The 27,878-nt window shown below is 38.3% G+C and overlaps 1 protein-coding gene across 1 annotated transcript in view; it reads right to left on the bottom strand.

The window, feature by feature from the left end:
* ppp2r5b (protein phosphatase 2, regulatory subunit B', beta) overlaps positions 1–22,484 on the bottom strand; it is a 57,799-nt gene extending 35,315 nt beyond the window's left edge. The window contains exon 1 of the mRNA XM_047385069.1: positions 21,334–22,484. Coding sequence (XP_047241025.1) covers positions 21,334–21,526 — 193 coding nt within the window. The 5' untranslated portion in view covers positions 21,527–22,484. The remainder of the gene's footprint in view (positions 1–21,333) is intronic.
* Positions 22,485–27,878: the final 5,394 nt, after the last annotated feature.

Here is a 27,878-nt window from a genome sequence, read left to right as displayed (position 1 = left end):
GAAAGAAAAGAGAGGTCACATGAAAAGACAAAGTGAGGGAAAACTGAGCACATGTGTTGAGAGGTAAGAGGAGTGAAAGAAGATGAAGGGGGATAAAGAGACTTGTAGGTCATGTGAGAACAAACGTGGGGGAAAAGATGAAGGACAAGAACACGAAAGAGCCAAAAAGACAGAAGTGTGCGTCATGTTTTCTGATAATGCAAACTGTGATTTAATTGTTACTCCGATAACTGCAAAACCAGGTGCTAACTATCAATTTAAAAGCATTTCTGTTTGTTTCATTTCGATTACGGCAGAATGTTTCTGCAGAATAAAAAGTCACCACACTTCGCAAAGGTAAAGCACCTACGCCTGATCCCAAACAAGTGCTAAAGTGTTAAAAGAGAGAGAGCAGGTCTACAACAATTAACTGCAATTCAGAAAACAAATGACTCAACAATAATCTTAGAAAATTGTGCTTTACTTGCAACTTTTCTTCATACGTTTTTTTTTTAGTTTCAGACATATTAACTGGATATTTCAAGTACTGGTTCAACACAGACATATAACTAAATATTTTATCAAATATCTTTTGTAATGCACAAGTCATATTGGAAACTATTGTGGCATATTATGAAATATTAATTATAATGTATTTAGTTTTGCAAAAAATTTTTAATAACCTCATGCTTTGTTGAATATAACGCATATATAAAATATAGATGGTGAAGCTAAGCCAAATCCATCCATTTAAATAGACGCCTGTTCATTAAAAAATTGGAAACCAGCAAAACATTTTAAAAAGTTCGAATAAGGGCAAAGCAAGTTTAGTGAACTTGTGGTATAAAAGGACGAACTAGCAGGAGTTTTCACAAAATCTACCAACATGTCAGTGAAACGACTAGGCTCACTGCTTTCTTACATTAAAGAGTCTGTTTTTTTTAAACTGTTAATAATCTACAGATATAGACACAAGCAACAGGGCAAAAATAATGTTATACAATGCTTTCCAAAATTACTGGCAACCACGCAAGTTTTGCATGCAAAAAGTCTTTCAAATTAGTTGTTGCTCTGGAGACTTGGCATCATTAAGCTGTCTCTCTTGCTGCAGTTCTGGACAGTGCTAAATTGACCAACCGGAGGCCAGTTCGGCTACAGTTAAATCCATATGCAAATCATCAAATGAAAAAATTCCACAAAAAAGGCCTTAAAGTGTGCTTCAGTTAAAAAACATCAGTAGGGCAGAAAATAGTAAAATGTTATTTTCTTAAATTATTAGAATAAAGGTATGCATGAAGATAAAGTGATCAATTTTAGTAGTAAATAATAATTGCATTTAAATTTAAAACATTTCACTGTTTTTCCTGACAACCTGCATTTCTCTGTGTGCTGTAATTTCCCACTTGGAGACCCCAGATAAACAGAAAGAAATAATTTCAGTCATATGATTTTACTGTTAAAGGTTTAAACTGGGCCCAAATGCAGGTAATTGCAACAAAACCAAGTAAAGAAACAAGTATGACTAATTATCTGGACAAGAAAAACTGCAAAGAATTAACAGGGTTAATCTGACTAAAGTTTGCTGAAAAAAGAAAAAATCCAAAGGTGATTGCAAAAACTCAAAGAAAACAATTGCGAAATAAATGGTGAGGACGAAACTCATTAGAATGATGACCCTGAAAACATAACATAAAACAACTACTGTATATGGAAAAAAATGTAAAGGAAGGAAAACAAACCAAAAAACATAAGGAAAGATCTATTTATTAATGAAATATTGTAGATAACATTAATCTCAACCTAAATCTTACATCACAATGTTACCAGCTCTAAATTTAAACCACTGCTAAAAAGTTATATTCTTGTCACGGCATTGTGTCATAACATTTCAGAGTGTGTGACAAGTAATTAAAAACACTACTTCAACATCGTGAAAAATAAAGCCAAAGACATTCAGGCTTGCACAGGAAACCCGATGTCTTCCTCTATTACACTTAAGAGAAAAAAAACACCTTGAAGACCATGGTGGGCTACAATTGATAGTAATGACCTTCCTCTGTGAAACATGTACTGCAAAACAGAACATTTTAATCATACCCAGCCAGCTGGTGAAGTGAACAATACTATTGTTGTTATTTTAAACTTCTGGATTTTACACTGAATAGTTTATATGGCAGAAAAATGCATTTTCCATTTTGCAATATAGTTGTATTTAATAAATTAGAATATGTGCTCGTTTGTCAGATTAAAAGTACCTTCTGAAAATAACAAAGCTTTAAGCAGGTTTATTATTATTTATTATGTAATATTTTATTTATTTATGACAGTTCTGTATTAAATATATATATTTTTATTGGTCTGACATAATATTCCAATCTTAAAAGTCCGGTATTCATTAGGTGTAAGCAAAAAATCATCATATTTAAAAGAAATAAAGGCTCTAAACATACATAATCTATATAATTTGTTTCACTTAGTGAATTGAGTTATAGAAATAAATAAACTTTTTAGGAACCTAATTTCTTAAAAGGGTCTGTATGCTTCATACTGTATGTAAAAGTCATTGTTGCTGTAAATAACCACATACCCTAAAGAAATGACTGCTTAAGACAAACATGACATCTGCATAAGTGTTTATAAAACAGTTTAGACATGAAAGGCAATTACAATTTTGAGAATGCATTTTTTTATCTAGCAGCAATCGTCTTTTTGTCTTAGCTTCTGTTAGCTAACAGCTGTTTAGCTAACAGCTAATACCTAATAGCTAACTGTTAACTACCAGTTAACTGCTAGCTTAGCTGTTGTTAGCTAACTGCTAGCTAACTTGATGTTAGCTAACAGCAAGCTTTTAACTAGCAGTTAACAACAGAACTGCTAGCTAACCTGCTGTTAGCTAGCAGCTAGCTAACTAGCTAACCGATAATTAACAGCTAGCTGTTAGCTAACAGCCCATTTAAAAAACAAATCTGAACTGTCCTTTTAACAGCCTCCTTAGTAAATGTTCCTCTGGCAATGATGCTTTTTGTGCATAATATTATTTCCAGTTTTCCCCACAGTCACCCCTGGAAGCATCCCTGTGTTTGTGTTAGGTCAAGTTTTAAGTAATAACACTTCTTGGATGACACAGAGACATTATTTGGGTTTGTCTGCAGAGATTAGCTTTTTTGTTTTTGACAATTACACAACATCTACAGAGTTAAAACAGAAGAAAATGGTGACGTAGCATGATAAGACCACAGGATGTGACAGAGAAAAATGGTGAAGAAGGAGAGGAGTAATAGGAGGATTTGGTAAAAGGAGAGGTGAAACATAAGAATAAGCAGCACCAACACACTCACAGCTGCATAAATCTAAATATAGTCCTGCTGGAGAGAGAGAGAGAAAGAGCGAAAGGAGAGGAGAGAGAATCTGGGGAGCAAAATGAGGAAGAAGAGGGGAGTGGTATAGGGTTAAAGAATGACATCATCCTCTTCCTCCTCCTCTCTCATCTTTCCATCCCTGGGTACCTCCCTTGGTTCTCTCTCTCCATCTTTCCCTTCCTCTTCTCCATCTCTCTAAGGCTTTTTTTTTCTTAAATGAGCAGGTCTCGTCTTTAAATAACAGTTATTCTGTTTGGGGCTGAGTGTGTGACACAGAGAGAGATGAAGAGAAAGGAGGACAGCTTCTGTTTCAGCTAAGCCGCCTCTGCACCTCTGTCAATGCACAGATAGTGACGCAAAAAGGATGTAGAGGGAAAGGAAAGGAAAGGGGGAAAGAGACAGATAAAGAAGAGGTGGTTATAAATAGGAGAAGGGAACAGCAGCAATTAGCAAGGAGACGCCATGCAGTGTAAAAGTCGGGGCGGTATAAATATCACCTTAAGGGGTTTACATGACGCACTTCAAGTCCATCTTTAAATAATCTAATCCCTCCCTGATAACAAGAGTAATGTCCGCACCACCATCCTGCTCATGGGATGCTTACAAGCACAGAAGCCTGCAGAATACAATAATTTTTACCTGCAAAGAAATCATCTTAAAGGAAGCACTCAGAAAGCATCACACACTAATCATACCAAGAATAGGTAACAAGTCCAGCTGGGTTGACAGCTACTATGCATATAGGTCTACAAGATGCAATCCGCCAGAAGTGGAATATAGGAGATCTTTTGACGCTTTTGTGTTTGCAGAGAAGGATAATATTTCACTCCTACCAGTTCTTCTTCTCTTTCTGTCAAAAGCAGAAAAGCAAGAAATTACTGCCAGATTTAAGAAACAGTACGTGAGCAGACAACCCTCCAAACACTGGACATTCATGAACATCTTATTCAGGTCCACCAATCAGTGTTGGAGAAAGTCCATTCTGAATGATAACTAGTTCTAAGTTCAGTTCACACAGGTTCGAACTGAATTCATTCATGCATCCTTTGAGCTAAATTTGCCCACAACATGAACTGGTTCCCATTTAGTCATTTTTGTTCACTGAAATAAAGTTTTTAAAAATATATCGATTAACATTCATATTCAGACATCACATAGCATGTCCAACCTAACCTTTGCTGTCTTACAGGTTACATCTAAACAGATTAGTATCAGAATTCAAACGAATTTTAATATCAGACAAATCTGAGTAAATAAAAAAAGCAGTTTTCAAATGATAATTTATTAAGGGATAAAATCTATCCAAAGCAACCTGGTATGTATACCATGAATGAACTGTAATTAAACACATTTCTTTGGACAGCTAAGATAATTTGCATTAGCTACACCCAGTCCCAGTTTCTGTTTGACCTGTAGAGTCAAAAAATCACTTAAAAAGAACCTGTCTGGCAGTATGAAGTAAGCTGAAAGATCACCACATCATGCCCTAATCTAAAGAAATTCAAGAACAGATGAGAAACAAAGTCCCTGACATCCCTCCATCTGGAAAGAGATACAAAGACATTTCTAAGGCTTTGGGACTCCTGTGAACCAAAGTGACAGCCATTATCCACAAATGGAGATATATGCAACAATGGTGAACCTTACTAGGTATTGCCTGCCTACCAATATTACTACTAATATTACAAGAGCGCATCAATGACACATCTAGGAGGTCAGAAAGAACCCAGAACAAGATCCATAGCACTGTATGCCTGGCTTACATCAGTTAAAGTCAATGTTCACAATTCAGCAATAAAAAAAAGACAAAATGGCCTCCATGGGAGAGCTCCAAGACAAAATCCACTGCTGACCAAAAAGAATATAAAGGCCAAATAACTTTCTGGAAGACGTGTGTCCAGTTACTTAGTGTTAAACTAACACAGCCTTTCGGAAAAAAAAAAATACCTGCAGTCAAACATGGTGGGGGAGGCATGATGATCTGGGGCTGTTTTGCCACTTCAGGAAGTGGATAACCATAACTGATGGAACCATGAATTCTGCTCTTTACTAGAAAGTCCTGAAGGAGAATGTCTGGTCATCAGTTTGTGACCTTAAGGTCAAGCTTACTTTGGTAGCACAGCAGGACAATGATCCAAAGCAGCTTTCTTCTCTTTCTTCATCCTTAAAAAAAACATATTTTGACAATCTGGAACATTTAACCATGACAAAAAAGCAAAAGACATGAGAAATCTGCAAGGCACCAATTGCTTTTTCACAGCACTATATAGAGATTTTCAGAATGGTCTTGATCAATTCTTCAGGCTTCCTGTCAATTCTCTTCTTTCTTTGGACTTAGGCCAATTTTCATTTTTGTATTACATGTTATTATTAAATTACCTAACTTTGACCTTTAAAATATTCAGACATAAAAAAGCTCCTAAACTAAAATGATTTCTTTTACACATAACAGACAACCTAAAAATACTTAAATATATATTAATCTTGAGGTACTTTGTTACAATGATACACTTTGTTCCTATCTTTTGTTGAATCTACACAAAAATACCAAATATTAGAGTAAGTTAGACAGAAAACACATAAAATGAGTTAGAAAGTGGCAAGACAAAACTTAGAAAGCCTGAGGAACTGCTGATTAATGCTGCTTTAAACTGAAACCAAAATCTAAAGAAATGAGTGTTGACCCAAAAACCTTTGCACAGTCCTCACTAACGAACAAACAAACCTCGAGCGATGATGCATCTGTGATGCTTGCAGTTTTCAAGTCTAGGACAATCATGACTTTGTTAGCACAAAGGAAGTCAAAAGATTGAATCAAAAGAAATTGGTGGATCAATTAGTTATTGAAATCAGCAGCACTTTCTATAAAAAGGATGCTCAGGATGTCTTTTATAAAACCCTAAAACGTTGGGGTTATTTTACTTTCAGGTTATGAAGATAATAAAAATCTCCTCTGAAAATAATATTTGTTTGTAAGATGTAAACAGGAATGGCCGACAGTTAGTAAACAAATATAGGCTGAGGCTCTCCCAGCTGGAGACATCTTCTGCTTAGCAGCTTTCTGCCTTGCTGCTGCTGTCGCTCACAGATAATAAAAAATGTGATAAAATGGAGTGAAAATAAATCACATCTCCCTAGATTTTTCTTTTCAGCGCTTTCAATATATCCCTACATGTGGAACAGTTTTACCAAAAGCTGGGTGAAGGACGTCATTTCTGCATGTCTAATATTTGATTCTCCGTTTTACTCAGCTTCCAGGTAAAGGTCTCAAAGTGCAAACCCACAAATGTGAGGTATGTGATGATTCTGGACAATTGTAATTCTGAGCATTATTGTATTCCTTTAGAAATCAGCCCTTCCTTTAGTGAAGCAGCAATGAATACAGTTATTGCATTGTTTGGTTTTTATTACATCCTGGGCCATGCAATTTCCTCTGCATTTTTATTTCCTCCAACTGTCTGTCCTCTGCCTTCCCTCCCTGTTCCTCCTTAACCTATCTGCTTAATGTTAAGTCATTTCCCTATTCTTCATCCACTCCACGGGGCCACTTTCTTCTGCCCCACCCCCACTCTTTCCCTTAATTGATCTGAGAGCAAAAACTACTCCACGCCTTCTGTAACACAAAACCAGACCAATCCAACTGGCCCTAACTAGGAGTTATTGAGTCATCTACATCCAGTCTGTGTGAGAAGGTGACCACTTTACAGTAAACATTGTATTTAAAACAGAGCCATCTATACAATTATTACCAAAATATGTACACACTGGTTGCCCCCAATAAATATGTAAAAATAAATTATGTAGTGTTATTATGCATGCATACACTTAATAAAAAATGACCATATTTAAAGCTGCTAGCCAGTCTTTTCTGTGGAATAAATAAAAGTCAATTTAGATGCAGTTTGTCACCTTTAGAACATGTCATGATTTTTTTTTTTCAGTTTGTTTTGCTATTGTTTTTCATAAATTGTTATTTTATCAAGATGAAATCAAATTTAGCGTCCACATGCATCACATAAGGATTTAGGCAACTGACTTGAGTATTTCCCTTTGCATTTTTTCCCTATTTATTTGATTATCTGATTGTTTTTGGGGACATCTGATATCCCTTGCCATCAGATGTCACTTTCATAATCTGTAGGATTCTTTTTGGTTTTGTTTGTGTTTTAGTCAGTTCCTTTGTTTTTGCCTTTTACCGTGATTCTATTGGCCTTGTGTCTGTGTTTGGGACCTTAATCATCAGGAATGATATCTTTTTAATCAAGTCCCTCCTTTGGAGATTTTCACTTGTATTCTGTAGGGCTACAGCAAATCATTTAAGCTGTATGTGAAAATTCTGCTCCAATTTCAGTAAAATTTGGCAACAATAAAACACATAGAAGTAGTTTTTCAGGAGCACCAGAGTAGACTGGAATGGCCAGATTTCTTTGTGATGAGTGACAAATATACACAGAGCAGACTAGTACCAGTTAAAGTCATAGTATTTTTCACATTTTTCATATCATTTGGAGTCATTTCTATTAAACTCTGGTTAAAACATGTAACGTCAAACTAAGGCCAAAACCACGGCTGGCCAAAAACAGATTCTCACATTTGCTAAAAAGCACCTTAGAGAGAAAGACAAGACAAAAGCGGGACTTCCTGGTGTGTTCTTATTTCAACTAACACAACACTGAACAAAAAAAGAATAAAAAAATCATACTGACAGTCAGACATGGTGGTAGTTTTGTGATGGTCTGGCTCTGCTTTGCTGCTTCAGGACCTGAATGACCTGTTGTAATTAATGGAACTGTGGACGCTGCTCTATAGCAGAAAATCCAAAAAAAGGAGAATGTCCGGCCTTAAGCTCTAACGCACTTAAGTTATACAACAGGACAACGATCCAGTGCGCACCAGGAAGTCCACCTCTGAATGGCTAAATGGACAAATCAAAGTCCAGACTTAAATTTGACTGAGGTACTTAAACCTTAAACATGCGCCTAAACCCTCTAATGTGGCTGACAATTCTGCAAAGACAAGTGGGACAAAATTATCCACAACAATAAAAAAACTCATAGACAGAAAATGGAAATGCAAATGGTTAATGGAAATTGTTGCTGCCAAGAGTGACACAACTAGTTATTAGGTTTAGAGGGCAATTACTTTTTCACATGTGACCATAGTTTGAAGAAAATCATTTGAAAACTGCACTTTATATTTACTTAAGTTATCTTTGTCTGATATAATTTTTATATGATGATCTGTAACATTTAAGTGTGATAAAAAAAGCAAAAACAGGAGAAACCTGCAAGGGGGGCACATACTTTTGCTGCAAAGGGTGGCACAACCAATCATTAAGTTTTGACAGGCAATTAGGGCTTGGGGGCAAGCAGGTGGTTCCTCAAGCTCCCGTGTGTGATCATTTCCAACCAGTCTTGCATTGCTTTGGTGTGAGGTGCTTTAGACAGCATCTTTGACCACTCATTTCCTGTTTTTGGAGTTAACCAAAGCTATTTGAGCACATGTGGACATCCTTTGCTTAGCGCTGTTTGTGGATCACTAACATATTGATCTAAATGCATGCGCAGAACCTGGATGTCTTTTTTATCATTTAAACAGTTTCTAAAGTAAGAAAATGTGATCAAAACTGAGATCTAATGTGTTTGTCGCCTTGTACTTTGATTTCAAATGCAACTTTTCACAGTTAGACACCTTCAATTGATCTCTTTCTGAATCCATATATAACTAGATAACAACATTCCTTTCTTCTCCTTTAGTTTCAATGTGGATATCTGGCGGCATGCTTTGCTTCTAATCCCCTCATTGTTAGCTGAGAAAATGGCCCAGTTCTGAGCTTGTTATGAAACACAAGCAGTGGTGTATTTTTGTACAATGCAGACAGCAGTGGGAACATTTGAAATGCATTTCCTACCAGAAGCAGGAGGCTTGCAAAAGCACACTTTGACCTGCTAAACCCGCATTTACACGATTATTCTGAAATCAACCAAATGTATAAAATACATACGGCAAAAACTGCTCCAACTATTCTTTATTCCTATGTTAAATAGGACCTGAGCACAAAACAATTAGCATTTATGTAACACATTACCTCAAAGTATGCAACAATAATTAATTCTTCCTGCCTTGCTGCTCAGCTTTCACTCCCCATCTGTTACTCTGTTCAACAAAGTCTGATCCATTTACTGTGTCTGTAGTGCCTCTCTGATATCTGCTGACTGTTTCAAGGCTTTTTGAGATACTTAACCACTGGCACAAAGCAGCAGAATTGGTTTTGTTGAGGTGCAGGAGGTGTAACACCCTCTAAGATAACACAACATGCTTCTGGGCCTGACAGAGTTATTTGAAGCCACTCAGCAGACCTTTTAAAAGTCACTGCTGCTGGCAGCAGATGATAGAAATGTCAAGGGCAGAGATTATGCATGGCTATTTACCTGCCAGGGCATTTCTTTTGTATAGTAAAGTTTACGTTAAAAACTTTTACACATGGAAGTAGTTTGCATGAAAAATAACTTAGGTAATTAATAGTTGGGAATGCTGCACATTTCTATTTGCTCAGATTCGAAGCTGGGTGTGTTGAATCGTTTTCAAAACAACAGCTAAGCTTTCTGCTGCTAATGTGCCGCTTTCACATTGGTATCGGGCAATAATAAGCAAGGAGGTATAAATTTTTGATGAGAGGAAATCCAACACCGCGCCTGGGTGTAAGCAACAGCTGTGGTAAAGCTGGACTATAAATTTATATTTTCCTCATCTGCTGCCATTCTCCAGATCAGATCTGATTTTGTTCTTTCACTATGACTGTTGAACTGGTGCCTCTGGTGACACAGAAATGGTTTTCATATGATCGTCTTGTGACTTCTAAATACAGATACATATTCTCAGATGGACTACTTTCTGATATAAAAAGAAGAGAGGCACATTACTGGTGGGCTTTTTTATGGAACCAGTAAGCAATGTGAATTCCCCATATACTATTTTTCATGCAGTTTTACTTTCAGCTCCAGTAAGAAATATGTTTACAGGTGGAAATAAGGTCTACACACTGCTGTTAAAATGCCAGGTTTTTGTGATCTAAAGCAAGGAGACCAAGATGAATCATTTGGGAACTTTTTTCCACCTTTAACGCATACAACTCAATTAGAAAAACGTCTTTTTCAGTGTGAGGAACAACTCCCCCTTAATTTAAGTTAAAATATATATATCTTGTTTTCATTATACCATAATTGATGTTTCCACATCCTTTCGGGAGACTTCAAATGTGTAAAAATGTGTAAAAAATTTAGAGAGGCTTCGATGCTTGTCTTCATAAGAATAGGCCTCTGTCTTTCCATCTTACCCCGTGGCCCAGATATACGAAGAATATGTGAGATTGTTTTCACATGGAGAACACAGCCTTTCCATACTAGAAATTGCTGCCGCTCCTGTTCTGCTGCTCTGGTCCTCTTGGCAGCCTCTCTGATCTGTTTTTTCCAATGGCTTGGAAATGCTTTTGCGCCCTTCTCCTGACTGATACCTTTCTGACTGTCAGATCCTTCGGGTGCCTTAGAAGGTCTCTGAAGACCATGGCTTTTGCTATGACATGCCACTATACATGCCGATATTTCAGGAAAAGCCTCCAAGAACATGTGAATTTTATTTGCGGTTGTTTAGAGACACACAAATGATTAGAGGTGTGTACCGACTCGTATCTAACATGGGTTTCGTTGTAAGGGTTAATTCTGAACACAGCCACATTCCTGGGTGTAACGGTGCAAACCCTCATTGGTGAACCCTCATTATTCTAGTGTTTTGTTTTTACCCTATAAGTTTTCAGTTCACTTACAGTTCAGTTGTGCAGATTATTAAAGGTATAAAATTATTCATCACAGTCCTATTTTTTACCTCGTCTCAGTTTCTAACCAATTTAACAGGCTTGTGTACACTAACATTTTTGATTTAAATTTAAATGTTAACATTGATCTGTAATGGAGATTTAGAAAAACAACTGCCGTTAACCAAAGTACTGTACATAAAATGGCAGAAAAGAAAACTAGAGAAGATATTAAAAATACAATACAACAGACTTATGAGATCAAAAAACTAGAAAGAATATGAAAAGTAACAAAATATTACAGCGAAATGAACACCAATAATTTTTTTAGTAATCCACTCTTAAACTGATTCAGACGCCAGTGGAAAGTGTGTTTTTAGGCAGGATTTAAGTGTGTGCCAGTCTAGTATTGATTGTGGAATGTCGGTTCCACAATCGAATGGCAACAGCTCCAAAAAGCTTGATTACCCCTATGATCGAGCCTACAGTTTTATAATTGAGTGAAAGTAAAAATCATAATGAGTGATTGTTTGGACAAACTGAATGTCTGCTTTGTGTGTTTTATCTTTCGGTTTGTGATGCTAGCGGCGGCAATATTCCCCAAGAGCCCAAAACTGTCCAAAAACATGTCATACAATTACATTTTATATTAAGCATGCAAAACAAACACCCAGTTAGGCCTTTAATAAATATTTGACAAGGACAGTTATGTCAGTTTTGATCCTCGGGCTTTTCAGAATATGATTACTGAAATAATACATAATGAAACCCAAAAAGGTCAAAAATATTCCCACACTCCAAGTTAATCATAGCTGTCTGCCTGTTGTAGGACATTTTTACCTTCACTAAGGATTCATTGAACACACTAACATTTTAAACACATGGCAATTATACCTCTACAGAGTGTTTGCTATGCTTGTTGATGAGGTATTTAAGCTATGGGGAAACTGTACAAATGTGTTTAAAAGTATATAAATCTTAAGGCAAATCTGAACAACCATCCACAGTCCATACCCGCTTGGCCTTGCAGAGTCATATGGGGAGCTGGTACCTATCTCAGGCGGTCATTGGGCAAGAGGCAGGGTACACTTTGGACAGTTCACCAGTCTAGAGAGAAAATTAGCCTAATAGTCGTGTTTTTAAACTGTGGGAGCAAGCCGGAGTACCCGGAGAGAACCCACGCATGCACAGGGACAACATGCAAACTCCATGCAGAAAGACCCCCAGAAGGGAGTAAAACCTAGGACCTTCATGCTGCAAGGTAACAGTGCAAAAATCTGCACTAGCCCCAAATCTGAACATTTTCATCATATTTTCCTCTTAGGGTATAGTCAGTGCAGTATATCGCCAATTACTAATATGATCATCTGCTGCTGATATTCTACATCTACTGCAGGTCTCACAAAATACGCCGAGATTAGTAAAGAGGCTGCTAATGAGCTGCAGAGGGACTAGAATCTTACGTTGCCTTGTCAAATGTACCTTAAGACTCTCTTGACAGTCATGGGAAAAACTAACTACATCCTTTCTGCTTGGTTTAGATAATTCATTTGTTTGTTAATGCAAGGTTAGAAAGACATCAGCAATGACCTTAGATAAGCGATTCTTGCTGCCCTTTAATGTAAGAAGAGTTATAAGAAAATTTCCAAACAATTTGCAGTTTATTATTTGACAGTGCAAAAGATTTTTCACAAGTGGAAATAATTTAAGACAGTTACCAGCCTTCCTGGCAAATTCACAAGGTCAGACTGTGCAATGCTCAGAGAAACTGTAAAAAAAAAACAAGTTTCACCTCAAACTGCAGGAGAAAACTAAAACGCATCATACCAGTAAAAGAAAAACAACACTCAAATCAACTGTCAAGCATGGTGGTGGAAGGGTGATGATCGGGCTCATTTCGGAGCAATTTAACCTAGGCACTTTGAAGTCATTCAGTTGACCCCAAGCTCCTCTCTACAGCAAGTAGATAGTATAGTATCTATAGTATAGTATAGTATTCTATTAGAAAAGTGAGGCCATCTTTTTGACAGCTGAGGTTTGACCCAAACTGTGTCATTAACAAGATAATGATCCCAGATACAGCAGCCAAGCTACAACAAAATGGTTGAAAACTGAAAAACAACAACACAAAAATCAAAAAGAATCAAGGTTTTGCAATGGCCCAGTCAAAGTTAAAGACTTCAATCAGTTTGAAATCCTGTCATGGGACCTTGAGCTGTCCATAAATATCTTAAAACTTAACAAAGGCCGGAACAAGACTCCTCCGCAACAGTGTGAGAGCCTAATAGAGTCATAAACATGAAAACGACAACTGCTAAAGGTGGTTCTTCAAGCTCCTGTACCATGGGAAGTACATTTTTCCATTGTCTGTATTGACAGTCTTGGAACCTTTCTTTCCTCCATTACTGTCTTCTGATCATTAGGATGACAGATCAGAAAGTGCTTCTGGGTCCACATTTGTACACACTGTGTCAGGGGTTTATGAGCAAACCTCTACTGGCCTTCTGAATGCATAATGAGCACAAATATGACCTTAAGTCTGGTTTAGCCTGTCAGAGACAGCCCAAAACCTGTGACCGGGAAACTAAACAGATGTCAGTGGTCCCTGGGGAAGCTGGAGGAGAGGCGCTGAGGTATGGGGCTGTTAGACTGTGAGCTGCAGTAAAACTGAACAGCACGGAGCGGAGAACCCTCACAGAAATGAACTGATAAATCTGCAACCAACAGCTTGGTTTTACAGTATATCACCTGTTCTAAACTTTGACAGGCCTGTGTTGTATCTCTGTTATGTAAAATGAATGTTCTTTAGGTTTGGGACTGCTATCCAATTTGTGTAATCCACAGTGAGCAGATAGATCCATTTGGCTACTTTCCAGAACCCTGAACACCTTTGCTTTACTGGACACCGCCTCCCAGTTTGTTTACCCTGTTGCCGACACAGCTGGGGCAGCAGCGTGTTTTCATTGCTATTTACTTTACTCTGTGCAGGTTTATACTAAAACAGAAGAACCCTATATATTTATTTTGGTGCATACCGCTTTCTTTTACACTGAGAAAAAGATCATCAGCCCATGGCGGAGGATGAGCTTTCAGCTTGCCTTTCTAATTACTCAAACAGGAAAACAGTTTTAAATCCATGTGGAGGTTCGGTAACTGCGTGAAAGCAGATTTTTCAAATGTCAGAACTTATCTTGTTCTTCTTAAAACATCAGTGAGCGGCTTCAATGTGGCTTTGATATTCATCTCATTTGGGTCTATCTGTACGTATTTAAAATCTCCAGTTTTATCACAAAAATTGAGATGATGAAGTGAATTTGTTTTACTTTAAAGTCACTATAAACAAACAGCACACTGGTTAAATGAACTTCCCATATTTATCATGCTGACACTGGGAAAGGGAATAAAACCAGACTATTTTCCTTTTTCACCACTTAACCACACATGGAAAACCCTTATTTTGTTCACCTCAGGTTGTTTTGTTTGAATTTGAGGACACAGGGAGGCATATTTTGCAAATAGGTGGCTGTACTGTAAGTATATGTAGAGATGCTTTAAGCCAGTGGCCAAACAAGAATCCAATGTAAAACATATTATATGGACCTGGTATCCTTCAGCCATCACCTATTGATTAGTAGGCTGCTTCGATCAACCCTGCAGCTCTTTCTATCGGCCAGTTCAGCCTTCCAGATAGTAGAGACTCACAAAGATAGTATCTCTCTTCAAGATTAAATTATCTGTCTTTTAACCATACCAGTGGGGGGCTGGAGCCCATCCCAGCTGACTTAGGGACAGGGACACAGCACATCCAAGCCACATCAACGCTCATATCACAGGACTTGTTTCTTTAACAAGTTTGGCATCACCAAGCCTCCTAACCTGAGGAGGAAATCCACGTAAAACCCATAAACAAGCAGCCAGAGCACCTTAGAGCATCCACTGGTTTGATAATCATCACCTTACAATCAGTGTGATGCTTTGTCATCATCCTTTACCGTCTGTACAGAGGATTAATATTAAGCAATGATGTTGGTGTTACAGAAATTATTGGCTACCTGAGGGTTCAATTTGTTTTTTATATAGTGGCAGTTCACAACAAATGACACTTTGCAAGAAAAACGAGAAGAAATCATTAACAATTGAACAAAAATACACAATAAAGCAAAAATTAAACCAATGCAACCCAAACTTATACACATACAGTTGGAACTGAGGTCATAATCAATGTCTGCAACATGTTTCTGCAATGAACACATCAGCTGAACCCAGTCTTGCAGCTTAAAGTGCAGCATTCTCATTGAAACGTGAGCATGTGCTCCCAGCAGAGCCAGAGCTGGGGTGTTTATCGTGGTTATGAATCCAGATTAAACATGTTTCAGTTGAACTCAAAAGCCAGATGTCACATGTAGGTTTTAACATTTTACTAAGAACACATTAAATTTAACCACATTTATTAAAACAACAGAAAAAAAAACATATATTTTACATATATTTTAACAGTAGCAAAATTAGAATATCATGGGGTAATTTCAGATTTCCTGGGATGCTTTTTGTTTTGTTTGTAGTTTTAAATCACGTTTAAAAAGTAACTGAATACATTTTTGAATTCCTCAAGGTGTTGACTCAATTTATGTGAAAAATGTCTTTATGAATCATATTGTTTTCACAGTGTGGTTCATCATTTTGTTGTAGTTGACATAAAACAAACAGATTTTAAATGTCATGTTTGGCAATTTGGGATACAGTTACAGTTTAGGCCATTAGTTTTAGCAGTAAGCATGATGGTGATTAAAGACTCTTCCATTCTGCATTGTGTCTGTGTCCCTGTAGGACATGTTTTACCCATATTTGAAAAGTAAAATTAGCAACGTCTTATTACTAGGGCTGTAGTCTGACTCCTCTATCTCATCCTGCACTTCTTCCACTTGTTTTACTTCTGCCAAACTAATTTAATCTGTTTTCTTTCGTGTTTTTTTTTTTTTTTTTGCATTTCCTCTTTCTACTCACTCCTCATTTACATACACTAAAACTAGGGGTGCACCAATGGATCGCCTGGCTGATCAATTGGGCCCCAATTTCCTTAATTTTGCGAGATCGGTGATCAGCTGATACTTACATGTGAAACCAATCTTATCCACCGATCTTATCTTATTGTCTAACCTGTTGTTTTGTTTCTTTTTAAAATGTGGAAAATGAAAGATTAAAGGAACTGCAATGCTCTAAATGTTTCCTTTATATTTGAGAGCTCTGCCTCATGTGCAGTTAAAACACGTTTGTATTGTTTCACAGGTATTTTTCAATTGAATAAAATAAGATTGGAACTTTGAAGGTGTATTGTGACCTTATAACACCTGACAATGTCAATTATTTAAAAAATTGGTATCGGGCAAAATCGATATAGGCAGGTCAGGGTCTTCAAAGATCATAATCTGTGATCGGCCAGAAAACTGCAATCGGTGCACCCCTAAATGAAACATAAAAGGAATCATTTAAAATAATGAAAGCATTGGTATAAACTTCTTTTACCATACGAATGCTTTGCTCCACTGTTGGTGTGATATTTAAGGCATGTGCCAACTTTTTTAAATTTTGTTATTTTCAGTGATACATTTCATTTTACATCCTTTAAGTTCTGTTCTAAGCTACCTAATACACGTTTCAAATTACACTGTATGATTTGATGATTTGGAGCAAGAAAATGTACTAATTTAAAATTTCTAAACAAAACATGGTTGCTCTGATACCCTACTAGATCCTAGATGTGTTTATATCACTTTTGCAGTCCAAGCCAGCCAATGTTAGTGATGCTCGTAACTTAACCCTTACCAAATTACCTAAAGTCCCAACATACCTGGCTTGACCTTACAAACAGGAAACCAACAGTAACTCCTGACCTTGAAAATCCACCTTCCTACGCTTTTCCGCCGACCATTTCCAAAATACTTCTGGAAATACTGTGGTCCGTTTGGCCGAGGAATTCACCCTCAAGTTGCTTTTATTTTCCTCTTTTTTAACTTGTTTTTCTTAAGGTCAACAGTGTCTTTTTTTAATGGCAGTTTTTATATTACAAGCAGAGTTGACTTGGATTATATCACACTGGTTTTATTGCTTGTCATTTTAGAAAAAAACCATAAAAGGATCTGATTTATGATCCACTTTCTGCCTTCAAACCGTCAGACGATGGCAGAGCTAAATAGGAACACATTTACTACATGTATGAATCCACTGGGAAGTTTCGATACACTCATCAAGAATGAGACGTAAATTGTGGGCTTTAAATGATGCAACTGAACTGTTATTTTTGGATAGCACAACAAACAACTTAAGTGCTTTTTAAAAAACAAGAATTGGGTGAACAACTTTCATTTTCTTGAGGATTTTCTCTATTCCACAGGAAGTCAAAATTATAAATACAGGCACAAACTATATAAATACAATCCCAGTAATATAACCCTTAGTATGTTGCTCCTTAATTAAAGGTGTTTTGTAGACATCAAACAGCTTTTAGCAAAAAATCTAGCTGGATATTGGCAACTCTTTTGCTGTTGCAATGAGGAAAATAAAGAGGACTAGGTTCAAATTCTTTAATTCCACCACAGATCAACAGCTGGATGGTTTATCCTAGGACAGAAGTGGAAAATTATCCCAAAAACAAAACAAAAGTAGTTTTGACCTGAATAAAACTAACAAAAGCTTCTGGAACAGCCACATTCTCAACCCTATTAACTCTTATGGACTATGCCTCACAACGAGGTCTGGCCAGACGTATGCCTTCATAAAGCTTGTTGATGGCTGCAAAATGGGTGTTGTCTCTACAAGTTGCTAATTAGCATTTACCTAAACATTAATTACGCTGTCTACCTCTGATTGAAGCTGTTATAACAGACTGTAATGCATCTTAAGTGTTAAATGTCAAATCATTTCGTCATTCCTCTGTTTCATTAGTCTGCAGAAAAGAGGCAGCAGTAACTATTTGCTCTACAGTACATTTGATGCTGTTTCTGCTGTTAATAAGGTCCTAAAATCAGCAGAAGGGATGTTATGTACATGAGGGGAGGGTGTGCACAGGTATGTCCACACTTGGCCCACATACTGCCTGTGAGAGACTTCCCCGCTATAAACACCCACTGCTGCTGCAGGATCTTGTTAAGATATTTTCCTGGGGATCCGGAAACAGTGCTGCATCAGTGCAGCAGCCATAATAACCGGGACTCCTTCCTGCTGTTAGATGTCTGCAGCAGCATATGTATGTATGTATGTATGTATATATGTATGCCAAGCCAGAGCTAACCTAAAAGGTGCAATAAAAACCATCCCATCACTAGACTGCACTTTACGCCTCCCTGACGGGAAGTTAAAGATAAGGGAAATGATGTGTAAAAACACATAAGGGAGGACAGACACAGGGGCATGTGCACCTCAGAGCATCTCTGAAAGCAGAAACGTTTTCTCTCTGTTGACAGTTAATGGGAAGAGATTGCCGACTACACCAAAGTAGGAGCGGGTTTATAGAGAGGGGTTAGAGGCAAATAAAAACACATACGATCGGCCTGTGTGTTGACAAGAATACATGAAGCACATGAGGGGCAGAACAGCAAATGTACAAGAAAGGATGGAGCTTGTTGGCTCACTGACCGAAAAGAAAAGGTACAAAAATATTGATTACTTTGTCATGTACCTCACTGCATAAACACAAATTCTGCTATGGAAAAATCTTCTGCTAAAGCAACTGTGCAGTTTTTTAATATATGAACTGCTCTCTGTGACCAAGTAGAGAAAAGAAAACAAACATGCATCACCGCAAGCTGATTCTACATCCTTTGTTACCTTTTGCCTTCGGGTAAATTAAAAGTGGCCTCTGTGTATTTACAGGAGCTGTGGGACCAGAACTATGGCAACAACAGATCTGCTGGTAGGGCAGCTCCGCCTGTCTTTATGAAGCATGTCCTACTACTCTGCATGTCGAGATCTTCATGCAGTTCAGCACAAGGGTTACTCATGTTTATGTATTTCATGTCAATGTGGCGATTAGAAAGCGTGTTCTGTCCACAGCAGAGGGAAGGGGGAAAGGGGTGTTTTGATGAAGGGGTTGTTTCTCCCAATTCCCAAGTCAATCCGTCAGGGAGATAAACTGATGTCTTATGGTGTTGTGATTTAATGAAGGGTAACAGTGGCTCACGAAAAGCTTTATGTCTCTCTACCGACACATCCCTCCAAAGAGTCAACATCCGTGGACATCCTTCATGGTAAATGCATAAACCATTGTCCATATTTTGCCAAACAATACTTTAAAAACTAGACTATCTAAATGTTTTTTAAATCATCACTAAGATAAAATCAAGAAAAAATGTGTGATGAAATTTCAGTCCCTATGACCCACCCTGACCTGCCACTGTGACACTGACCTGACACTGGGTTAAATGCACTCGATTAGAAATAATGCCCATACTAGTCATAGCCTAACTCTTGACCCCGTGACCCCGAGCACCTCAGACGTGACCATGGCCCCCTTCCAGCTAATGCTACAAACCTTTTTCTTTGCATTCCACTTTTTTTTTATCAACACATTCCTAGACATTATATCGTGTTTATAAATAACTTTTTAGGAAATAAAAATGCTAAGAATTGTAGTTAAATATTTGCAGCAATAATAGAGTATAAAAATGTTTTATTAAAATTATAGAGATAGAAAATTTTGAAATCTCACATATAATTTAATTCAGATCTCTATATTATCATGTGAAAACTATGAATTACATCCAATTCTCATGTGTTTTAATTGTTATCCCTGTTTGTTTGGGGGTGGAGTACAACCTCTGATCATACTAAAATCCCTCTAAGCACCCTCCTACTGATAGATATTATTTATTAAAGTCACATAACAACATTTCCTTGCAGTAGATTGTAATAAAAACATTTGGTTGCGTGTGGATGGTCAGTCATGAACATCTATCCACAGATGACACCATCTGGGTACAAACAAGTTTAACTGCAAACGTACAAAATGGAGAATGAATGAAATGATCAAATAGGGTAGACATTTATTTTTTTTAACGCTGCAGTTCTCTTCCCAAACAGACTCGCCACTGACAAAATGATACTGCTCCACCCCAGGAATGGCAGAGGAAGTCTTAAAGGAGTTTAATTCAATTCAGGAGTTCAGTTTAGTTTATAGTCACAGCAGGTGCCATTACGAGGTTCTTTATGAGACAAAATAATCTTCAATTTACATCAGTAATTAAAGTCAAAATGACAATCTTATAAGTTATATAGATTCATAACACACAGTGACATATTTTAAAGGTTTATTTCTGTTCATTTTATTATGGCTTATAGCTACTGAAAAAAAAAAATCTGTTACCCTGAGAATTTGATGACGTAAGAATAAAAAAGGATCTTTGATCCAGAAATATTATGTTACAGCCATGTTGGGACTGCTGACTTGACAGATGACATTCCCCACAAGGAAGGTAAGCTACAAAAGGTCACTGCTAAAGAAGCTGGTTGGTTGAGGCAAACTGTATCCAAGCATATTAATGGAAAGTTAAGTGGAAGAAAAACGTGTGGTGAAAATGGAGCAAAAGCACAACTTTGAGAGGATTAGGAGGCAAAGCCAATTTAAGAGATTAGGTGAGATTAACTAGATTTGGAATGCAGCTGATCACCTCCATGCTATGCCGCATTGATGCAGTGAGTCATGCAAAAGAAGCCCTGACCAAGTATTGAAGCATATACTGTACAGTACATGGAAATATTTTTCAGCAGGCTGACATTTCTGGATTAAAACTTATTTTTTATTTGCCTTATGTGGTATTCTAATTTTGGGAGAAACTGAATATTGGGTTTTCATGCCTTCACATTTTGAACTGATGGATGATATTTTTATTGTGATGTACCTGTATTGTAATTTGCATGCATAAAAGACACTTGAAACTCTAGTCCATGGGCCCACATCCTCATAAATCCAGCCCTGCTAGTTGGGAAGATCGCCTTCCCTTTGAGTCTGATAAAATAAAAATAAAGCTAAGAATAGAAGATAGAGACTATCAGTGGGTGGATCATTTTGGCTCATTCAAGTGGGTTTCATCTGTGTGAGGTTTGCAGTGAAAAACAGTGCAGACTAAACTGGGACTCTTTGTGTTGTGACATTGACCGGATGTCTGCTGTACGTGTGTCTCTCTCTCTCACCTTTGAGCAGGGGCAGCGGGGTGAGCTCCACCTGGGAGCTCTGGTAGCGGAACTGGGACGAGCTGTGGGACCTCCTCTGCCGCGCTCTGCGCATGGACCTGCGCGGAAAGCCATCCACCTTCTCTGCGGACGGCACCGAGAAGCTGGTGGTCGGCGAGGAGGGGCTGGACGGGGGCAGCTTAGTGGTCTCCATGACGGCTGCAGACGCGGAGCGCGTAAAAGTGGCGTTTAAGGAGGATGGATGGATGAATGGATGGAGTGGGTGGCTTTGTGAATCACAGATGGATAATCAGTTGATTAGGGTGAATAGGCGCTGAAGGGGTGGTGTACGAGGAGCAGAGGCGGATGAGGAGGAGGGGGTTAAAATATTTCTGGAGGTCCAGTCCTGATTTGAGCCTCTATGAGAGCCGGACTGATGGCAGCATCCCCTCAATCTCCTGGTTTGTTTCACGCACAGATAAAAAATGGCTTGTGGATCATTCCCAGTGATGCTCAGACACACACCTCTGCTGCTGTGCTGGCGTCAGTCATCGGCCTAAATATGGATGTTCATTCAGAATAATACAGCCTGGTAAATAAAACAGAGCGCCTCCTGATTATCCCAGAGAAATAAACAGATTCCCGACCAGTCTGTGGTTTATCCTCCTGATAAAATGATCAGTGTCCGGTCCTGGTGGTGGATGATGATATCATAAAATCATCAATCTGGGCCCACCTTGGCTGCCGCATCACTGTTGTCCTTCTCTCTTGTTTTTATCGCATCCTCTCCTGATTGTCTCACCCTTCCCTTATTAATATGTTTATATATATTTATATATTAGGCTCCTTACAGCTTGGCGATTGTTCTCCACCTCCTCCTCCTGCTGCTGCTGCTGCTGCTGCTGCTGCCGTCCTCCAGCCGTTATCAGGGCGGAGAAACAGACGGAGCCGACATGTGCAGGTCCTCCGCCGAGCCGCGCTCCGTCTCCACCTCCGAGGAGGAGAAACCAGACAAAGAGAGGGGATAAGGAGCAGCTCCGCTTAGAGGAAAACCCCGAGGCCCGCGTTATACAACAGCATGAAGTATTTGTGTATAAACATATACGACTGTTGAACTGATCCGTTTTGCTGCCGTCCTCCTGCTCGGTTCCCGTTATCCGGTTATTACAGCTCCTCGGAGATTTGCGTCAAAGCGCACAAGACGACAGGAAATGATTCCGATTGCCTTTTCAAATTAAATCACAGTTCGTTAACCAACATTTGTCCCTCGATTTTCTATATAATCTATAAACTCACTTTAGATAGATATACAAGCGCACCATAGTGAGACAGAATATCTTTAAAAGGTGGATTTGTTTATTTTTAGGGAATTAAAACATTACAGAAAAGCAATTTTAAAAGTATTTTTAATAAATAAATTGTATGTTATGATCAGTGGCGGTTCGTGCATGAATGGTTCCCAGCTCTGCTTTATGCAGCACCCCAACCAAAATGCAGGAAGCCCTCTGAAATTCTGGGGTGGGATAAATTACACTGCATTTGCCTCACTAATATTAGCGTCAAGAAGGCTCCAGCTCTTATAAAAATAACAGAACATCTGTGCAACTGACCAGATGCTCAAATCTGGGTAAACCGCAACAAGTCATTGCTAAAGAAGCTGGCTATTCACTGAGTGGTGAGGAAAGTCGAGTGGAAGAAAAAAGTGTATTAGATACAGGTGTGCAAGCAACTTTGATAACCACAACCTTCAGAGGATTGAGCAGCAAAGTCCCTTTGAGTGCTTGGGGGAAGTTCACGAGAGATATGTCATTACTGCATCACTCCCTCGACCAACAAAGTCATCTTGCTCCTATACAAGTCAGGTGATGCAGAGCTGTGACTACCATGTTTGACGAGTCAGTGGCCTAAGACAGGCAGGCTGACCTCTACCACTTGTCGCATCTCTCCTTTCTAAAAACAAGGGATTTTATTCTGCTTTCACCATTTACAAGAGATATGGGAGAAATAAATAAACTGTTGTTGCAGCTCATTGAAATGTGTACTATCCAAACATGAATATTAGCAGTGGTTTGGGAACCAAATGTATAGGGGTTGAGTTTTTATCGGCTGTGAGCCATAATCATCAAAAAGACCAGAAACGGGACGTGGTATTGAGCTCTAAGTAAAATTTCCCAGCAACCACAACATGAGTTTGACCTTTTGCACATATCTCAGAAGTGACTTTAGACCATTTCCTCCAAACAGAAAGCCTCTCCACCATTCAGTATTGGCACTTAGCAGAAAGACAGGTCCAATGGATGAATGTATGAATTTTTCATCTCTGTGTTTGATAGGTGATCATCATATCTAATAATAATCAAGACACTTTACAAGATAAATATGTCCACCTTGGTTTGAATCATTACAATTTATTTGTTTGTGGTTTTAACAAGTTAATATACTTTTGCAAGGCACTGTAATGTAAATTTATATCTCCTTGTTCGACATGTGTGGATACATTTTGTGATTCATATAAAATCCTGATTTTTTTATTATACAAAATCAGGATTTAATAGGATTGAATACCATTCTTGTAATAACAAAGGTAGATACAACTATAGTGTTTGTAAAAATGCTGTAGATGAACAAAATATTAATACGTGACTTATAGAAGTAAATAAACCATTTTTTACTGTGGTTTAATTAAGTATGCTTTTATTTTGACAGCAGTAACCGGATGCGCCCTCGCCCCGCTCTTACTGTCTTGACTCGTTCCTCAGCTGAAAGGTGGTGCAAGACGAGAGAGAAAGGCTCCTCACTGCAGATGACGCTACGGCACTGATTTATTTATTTATATGCTTTATTTATTTTAGGTATGTGGCATGGTGAGGGTTTATTTATTTAAGTCGGGGTCATGTTTGTTCCTTTCTGCATTCCTGTCTGCAGAAAATCTGCAACATCCATGTGATCTGGTTATAAATTTGCTCCTTCTGACCTCCATCAGCGCTTTGACGTCCATCGGTGTTTCTATCTGACTCCCTTCCCCTCCTCTTCTTCCTCTTCCTCCTTCCATACCCCCGGTTTCTTCTACCCCTACCCTCCTGAAAAGGTTGTAAGTTGAGGATCAAGCCCCCTCCTATTGTTCCTCTTAATGAGACCATTAAATGCGCAAAGTATCCATGCCCTTCTCATCTTCCTCTCATCTGGTCCCGGTTTTATATTCTCTCTCATAAACTCCAGAACACTGACAGCAATGCAAAATGAGAAATATTTAAAATAAGCATCAAATATTGAAACTGATTAATTTTTTTTTTTTGTCCTCATGATGGCGCAAGATGGAAAGTTAAGCGCCAATAACACACATAGGTCAAATTTACAACAGTTGTTTATTTGTATTATGTCAGCCGTATTCATGTTATTTTTATTGATAAACTCCACTCATAACTCTAAATATTACCACCAGTCTTGGCACTACTGTTAGCATAATTTTTCTGCAGCTGATTAGACCGGCGTAGAAAACAACTAGCTCTCAGTTTTCCTGCATAAGTGCTCACATTAAAAGCCCCTAATATAGCACGTCTTCACAACTGCTTACCCTGCAAAAGCTGTCATGTTGTTTCAACTTTGGAAATCTTAGTAAAACAAATGTGATCATAAAATCAGAGGGTTGAAAATCCATCCTCCTCAGCTATAAAGACTCGTTCTTGTGCGAAAATCTATGCTGGTTTGATTTATTGAGTCTTTTAAATTTGATCATCTATTTCATCTGAAGTAAAATAGTAAATTGTGTAAACATATCATTTCCCTGACATGGATTTAGATTTAGCTGTTCTCAAACCGTATCTTATTGTTGCCACACATACAGATCAGGCATAACATTATGACCATCTGTCTAAATGGTGTGTAGTACTCCCGTTGATGCCAAGACATCCGTGACCCGTTGATGAATGGACTCCATTGGTTCTTGTGTGCCAAGGTATCTACTAGCAGTGTGCCACTGAAGATTCATGAGGCATTTGTAGATTTTACCAATACATGTCTTCAAGCCTCACCTTTAGACCAAAGGGGAGACCTAGTGAAATATTGCAATATTTTGAAAGGAATTAACTCAACAAATAGAGCTCCTGCTCCCCATTCTGTAACATTTTGCTTCATTTTGGTGTGGAGGAATTGGAAGTGCAAGTGAACACCTCACAGTCTGTGCTCCTCAATCTTTTCCTGAGGCATATTTTCTTTGTGGCAGGCATTATCCTGCTGAAAGAGTCCACAGAAGTCAGGGGATACTTGTTAAGCCCTGAAAGATTTGGGGCTATGCAGACTCACATGCAACAAATTACGATGCACTCTTAATTTGTCGGTGTATTCCGACACCTTTCTTTCTGAACCAAGTTTAGCTTCAGCACATTGAGCCACAGCTTGTCTGTTGGTTTGGACTTAGGGAATCAATCAGCAACGGCCGTCCATGACCTGGTTCACCACTGTTCTTTCCTTGAACAACTTTTGAAAGACAGAGACCACTACAGACCTGGAATGCCCACAAGAATTTTTGTTTTTGGAGATGCTCTGACGTGGATGCCTACCTCATCACTATTTGGCTTTTGTCAACTGCAAACTCTTACATTTGTCGGTTTTTCTCACTTCTAAATATTCACTTTGAGGAAAAAATGATCACTTGCTCCTTAATATATCCCAAACACTAACAGGTACCATGATGAAGAGACAACCGAGGTAATCACTTCACCTGTCAGCGGTCATGATGTTATGCCTGATTGTGTATTATGAAGTATTCAAAGTGTGTTTTACCTTAGTCTAAAATTTCAGAAATTAAGCATTTATTGTAAAAGAGCAACTCCTGTCAAAGCTATGAAGTATGTGAAGTATATTGCATGTGTGTAAAATTTACATTGTTCTGTGTAAGACTGAGTTACTTTTTGCTGTGATGTCACCGTCTTATTTTGTTATTTTCTTTTTCCATACCCAATGATCGACTGCCCTTCTTGGGCTGAAAATGTTCTATACACAGTGTGTTAGTGCCCCCAAATGGTCAGAACATATTAACCAAACTGCGGTGGCGCAGTTGGTAGGACTGTTGCCTTGCAGCAAGAAGGTCCTGGGTTCAATTCCTGGCCAGGGGTCTTTCTGCATGGAGTTTGCATGTTCTCCCCATGCATGCGTGGGTTCTCACCGGGTACTCCGGCTTCCTCCGACAGTCCAAAGACATGCATGTTAGGTTAATTGGTCACTCTAAATTGCCCTTAGGTGTATGAATGAGTGTGTTCGTGGTTGTTTGTGTGTTACCCTGTGATGGACTGGCGATCTGTCCAGGGTGTACCCTGCCTCTTGCCCATAGACTGCTGGAGATAGGCACCAGCTTTGCTGCGACCCACTATGGAATAAGCAGTAGAAAATGAATGACTGATAAGAAAATATCCCAGACTGTCCTCCTGTTGAAGCCACTACAAGCATTTGGTATGCCGAGCTGAGTAAATCTTCATCAGTGCAGACAAATTGACTGCATAGCATGAGATAAGGTGGCCTTTTTATTGGGTTATTGCTGCAAAATTTGATTAGCATTTATGTACATTTTATAGCAGTGGGATGTATGCGCTGTATATACTGTCTTTCACATCTGCCAGCCTGGTTTGGCTGGAAATCATATTACATATGCTATGGCATCAAAAGCATAGATGAGCCATGCAGGGATGGTATTTCCTTCCAACTACACATCTTTAAAGCAGAAGGCAGATATACAATAGTATGATGGTAAGGATTCTTCTTGTTCCTAATTGCTGCAGGGTAATTAAAAGTGTTTCGTCATTTGAATAACATTTATAGATTGCATTAGTTAAAACATCCCCTTGAACATGATTGCCCATTTCAGCATACCTTATCTTGGTAGTTCTTCTTCCATTTTCTACCAGTAAAGAATCGTCTTTAACAACCAGAAAATTACATTCACTTTTCTTACTGTTAAACCTTGTGATGGATAAACGGCTAAGAATCTAAATAAAATAAATCTAAAAAAATCTAAATAAATTGTTTGCCTTAAAGTTACGTGCATTTACGCGCCTTACAGTGAGTGGTCATTTGGACAACTTTCAGCTTTGTTGTCTGTCTTTTATTTAGTATTGTGAACATTTCTGAGAACTTTCAGGGAACCTAATATAGTATATTGTAATGTATTAAGATAATTTTGTGGAGCCTTTGGACAAATTTCAATAAACAGTTAGCAAATGTCCCCTCATGATATATCTGATTCAAAAGACATCACTAAGGGTCAAGGGTGACATCAATCCACAGAGTTGTAACCGAACCGTTAGATAACATTATGAGAAATAACCACTGGAGAGGGGACCTCCTGTCATAAATGGTAGATGATTAAGGACCCAGATGCAGATAAGCAGGCCTCAGGATGCAGGTGAGCTTTAACAATGAATGATTAACAAAAAAAAAACTCCAGAAATAAGGAATAAATTGACAGTATGGTGAGATCTCAGCAACAGGTAGCATGAAGCTTAACAGAGGATCTGATGCTGAACTGATCAAAAGGCTACAGTGGTTTGAAAAACTAGTTGTCCCCTTAAAGA

This window comes from Girardinichthys multiradiatus, chromosome 14 (assembly GCF_021462225.1).
Source record: "Girardinichthys multiradiatus isolate DD_20200921_A chromosome 14, DD_fGirMul_XY1, whole genome shotgun sequence".
Lineage (NCBI taxonomy): Eukaryota > Metazoa > Chordata > Actinopteri > Cyprinodontiformes > Goodeidae > Girardinichthys > Girardinichthys multiradiatus.
The sequence above is the reverse complement of the archived record's forward strand: the minus strand, read 5'-3'. Positions and strand labels throughout refer to the sequence as shown.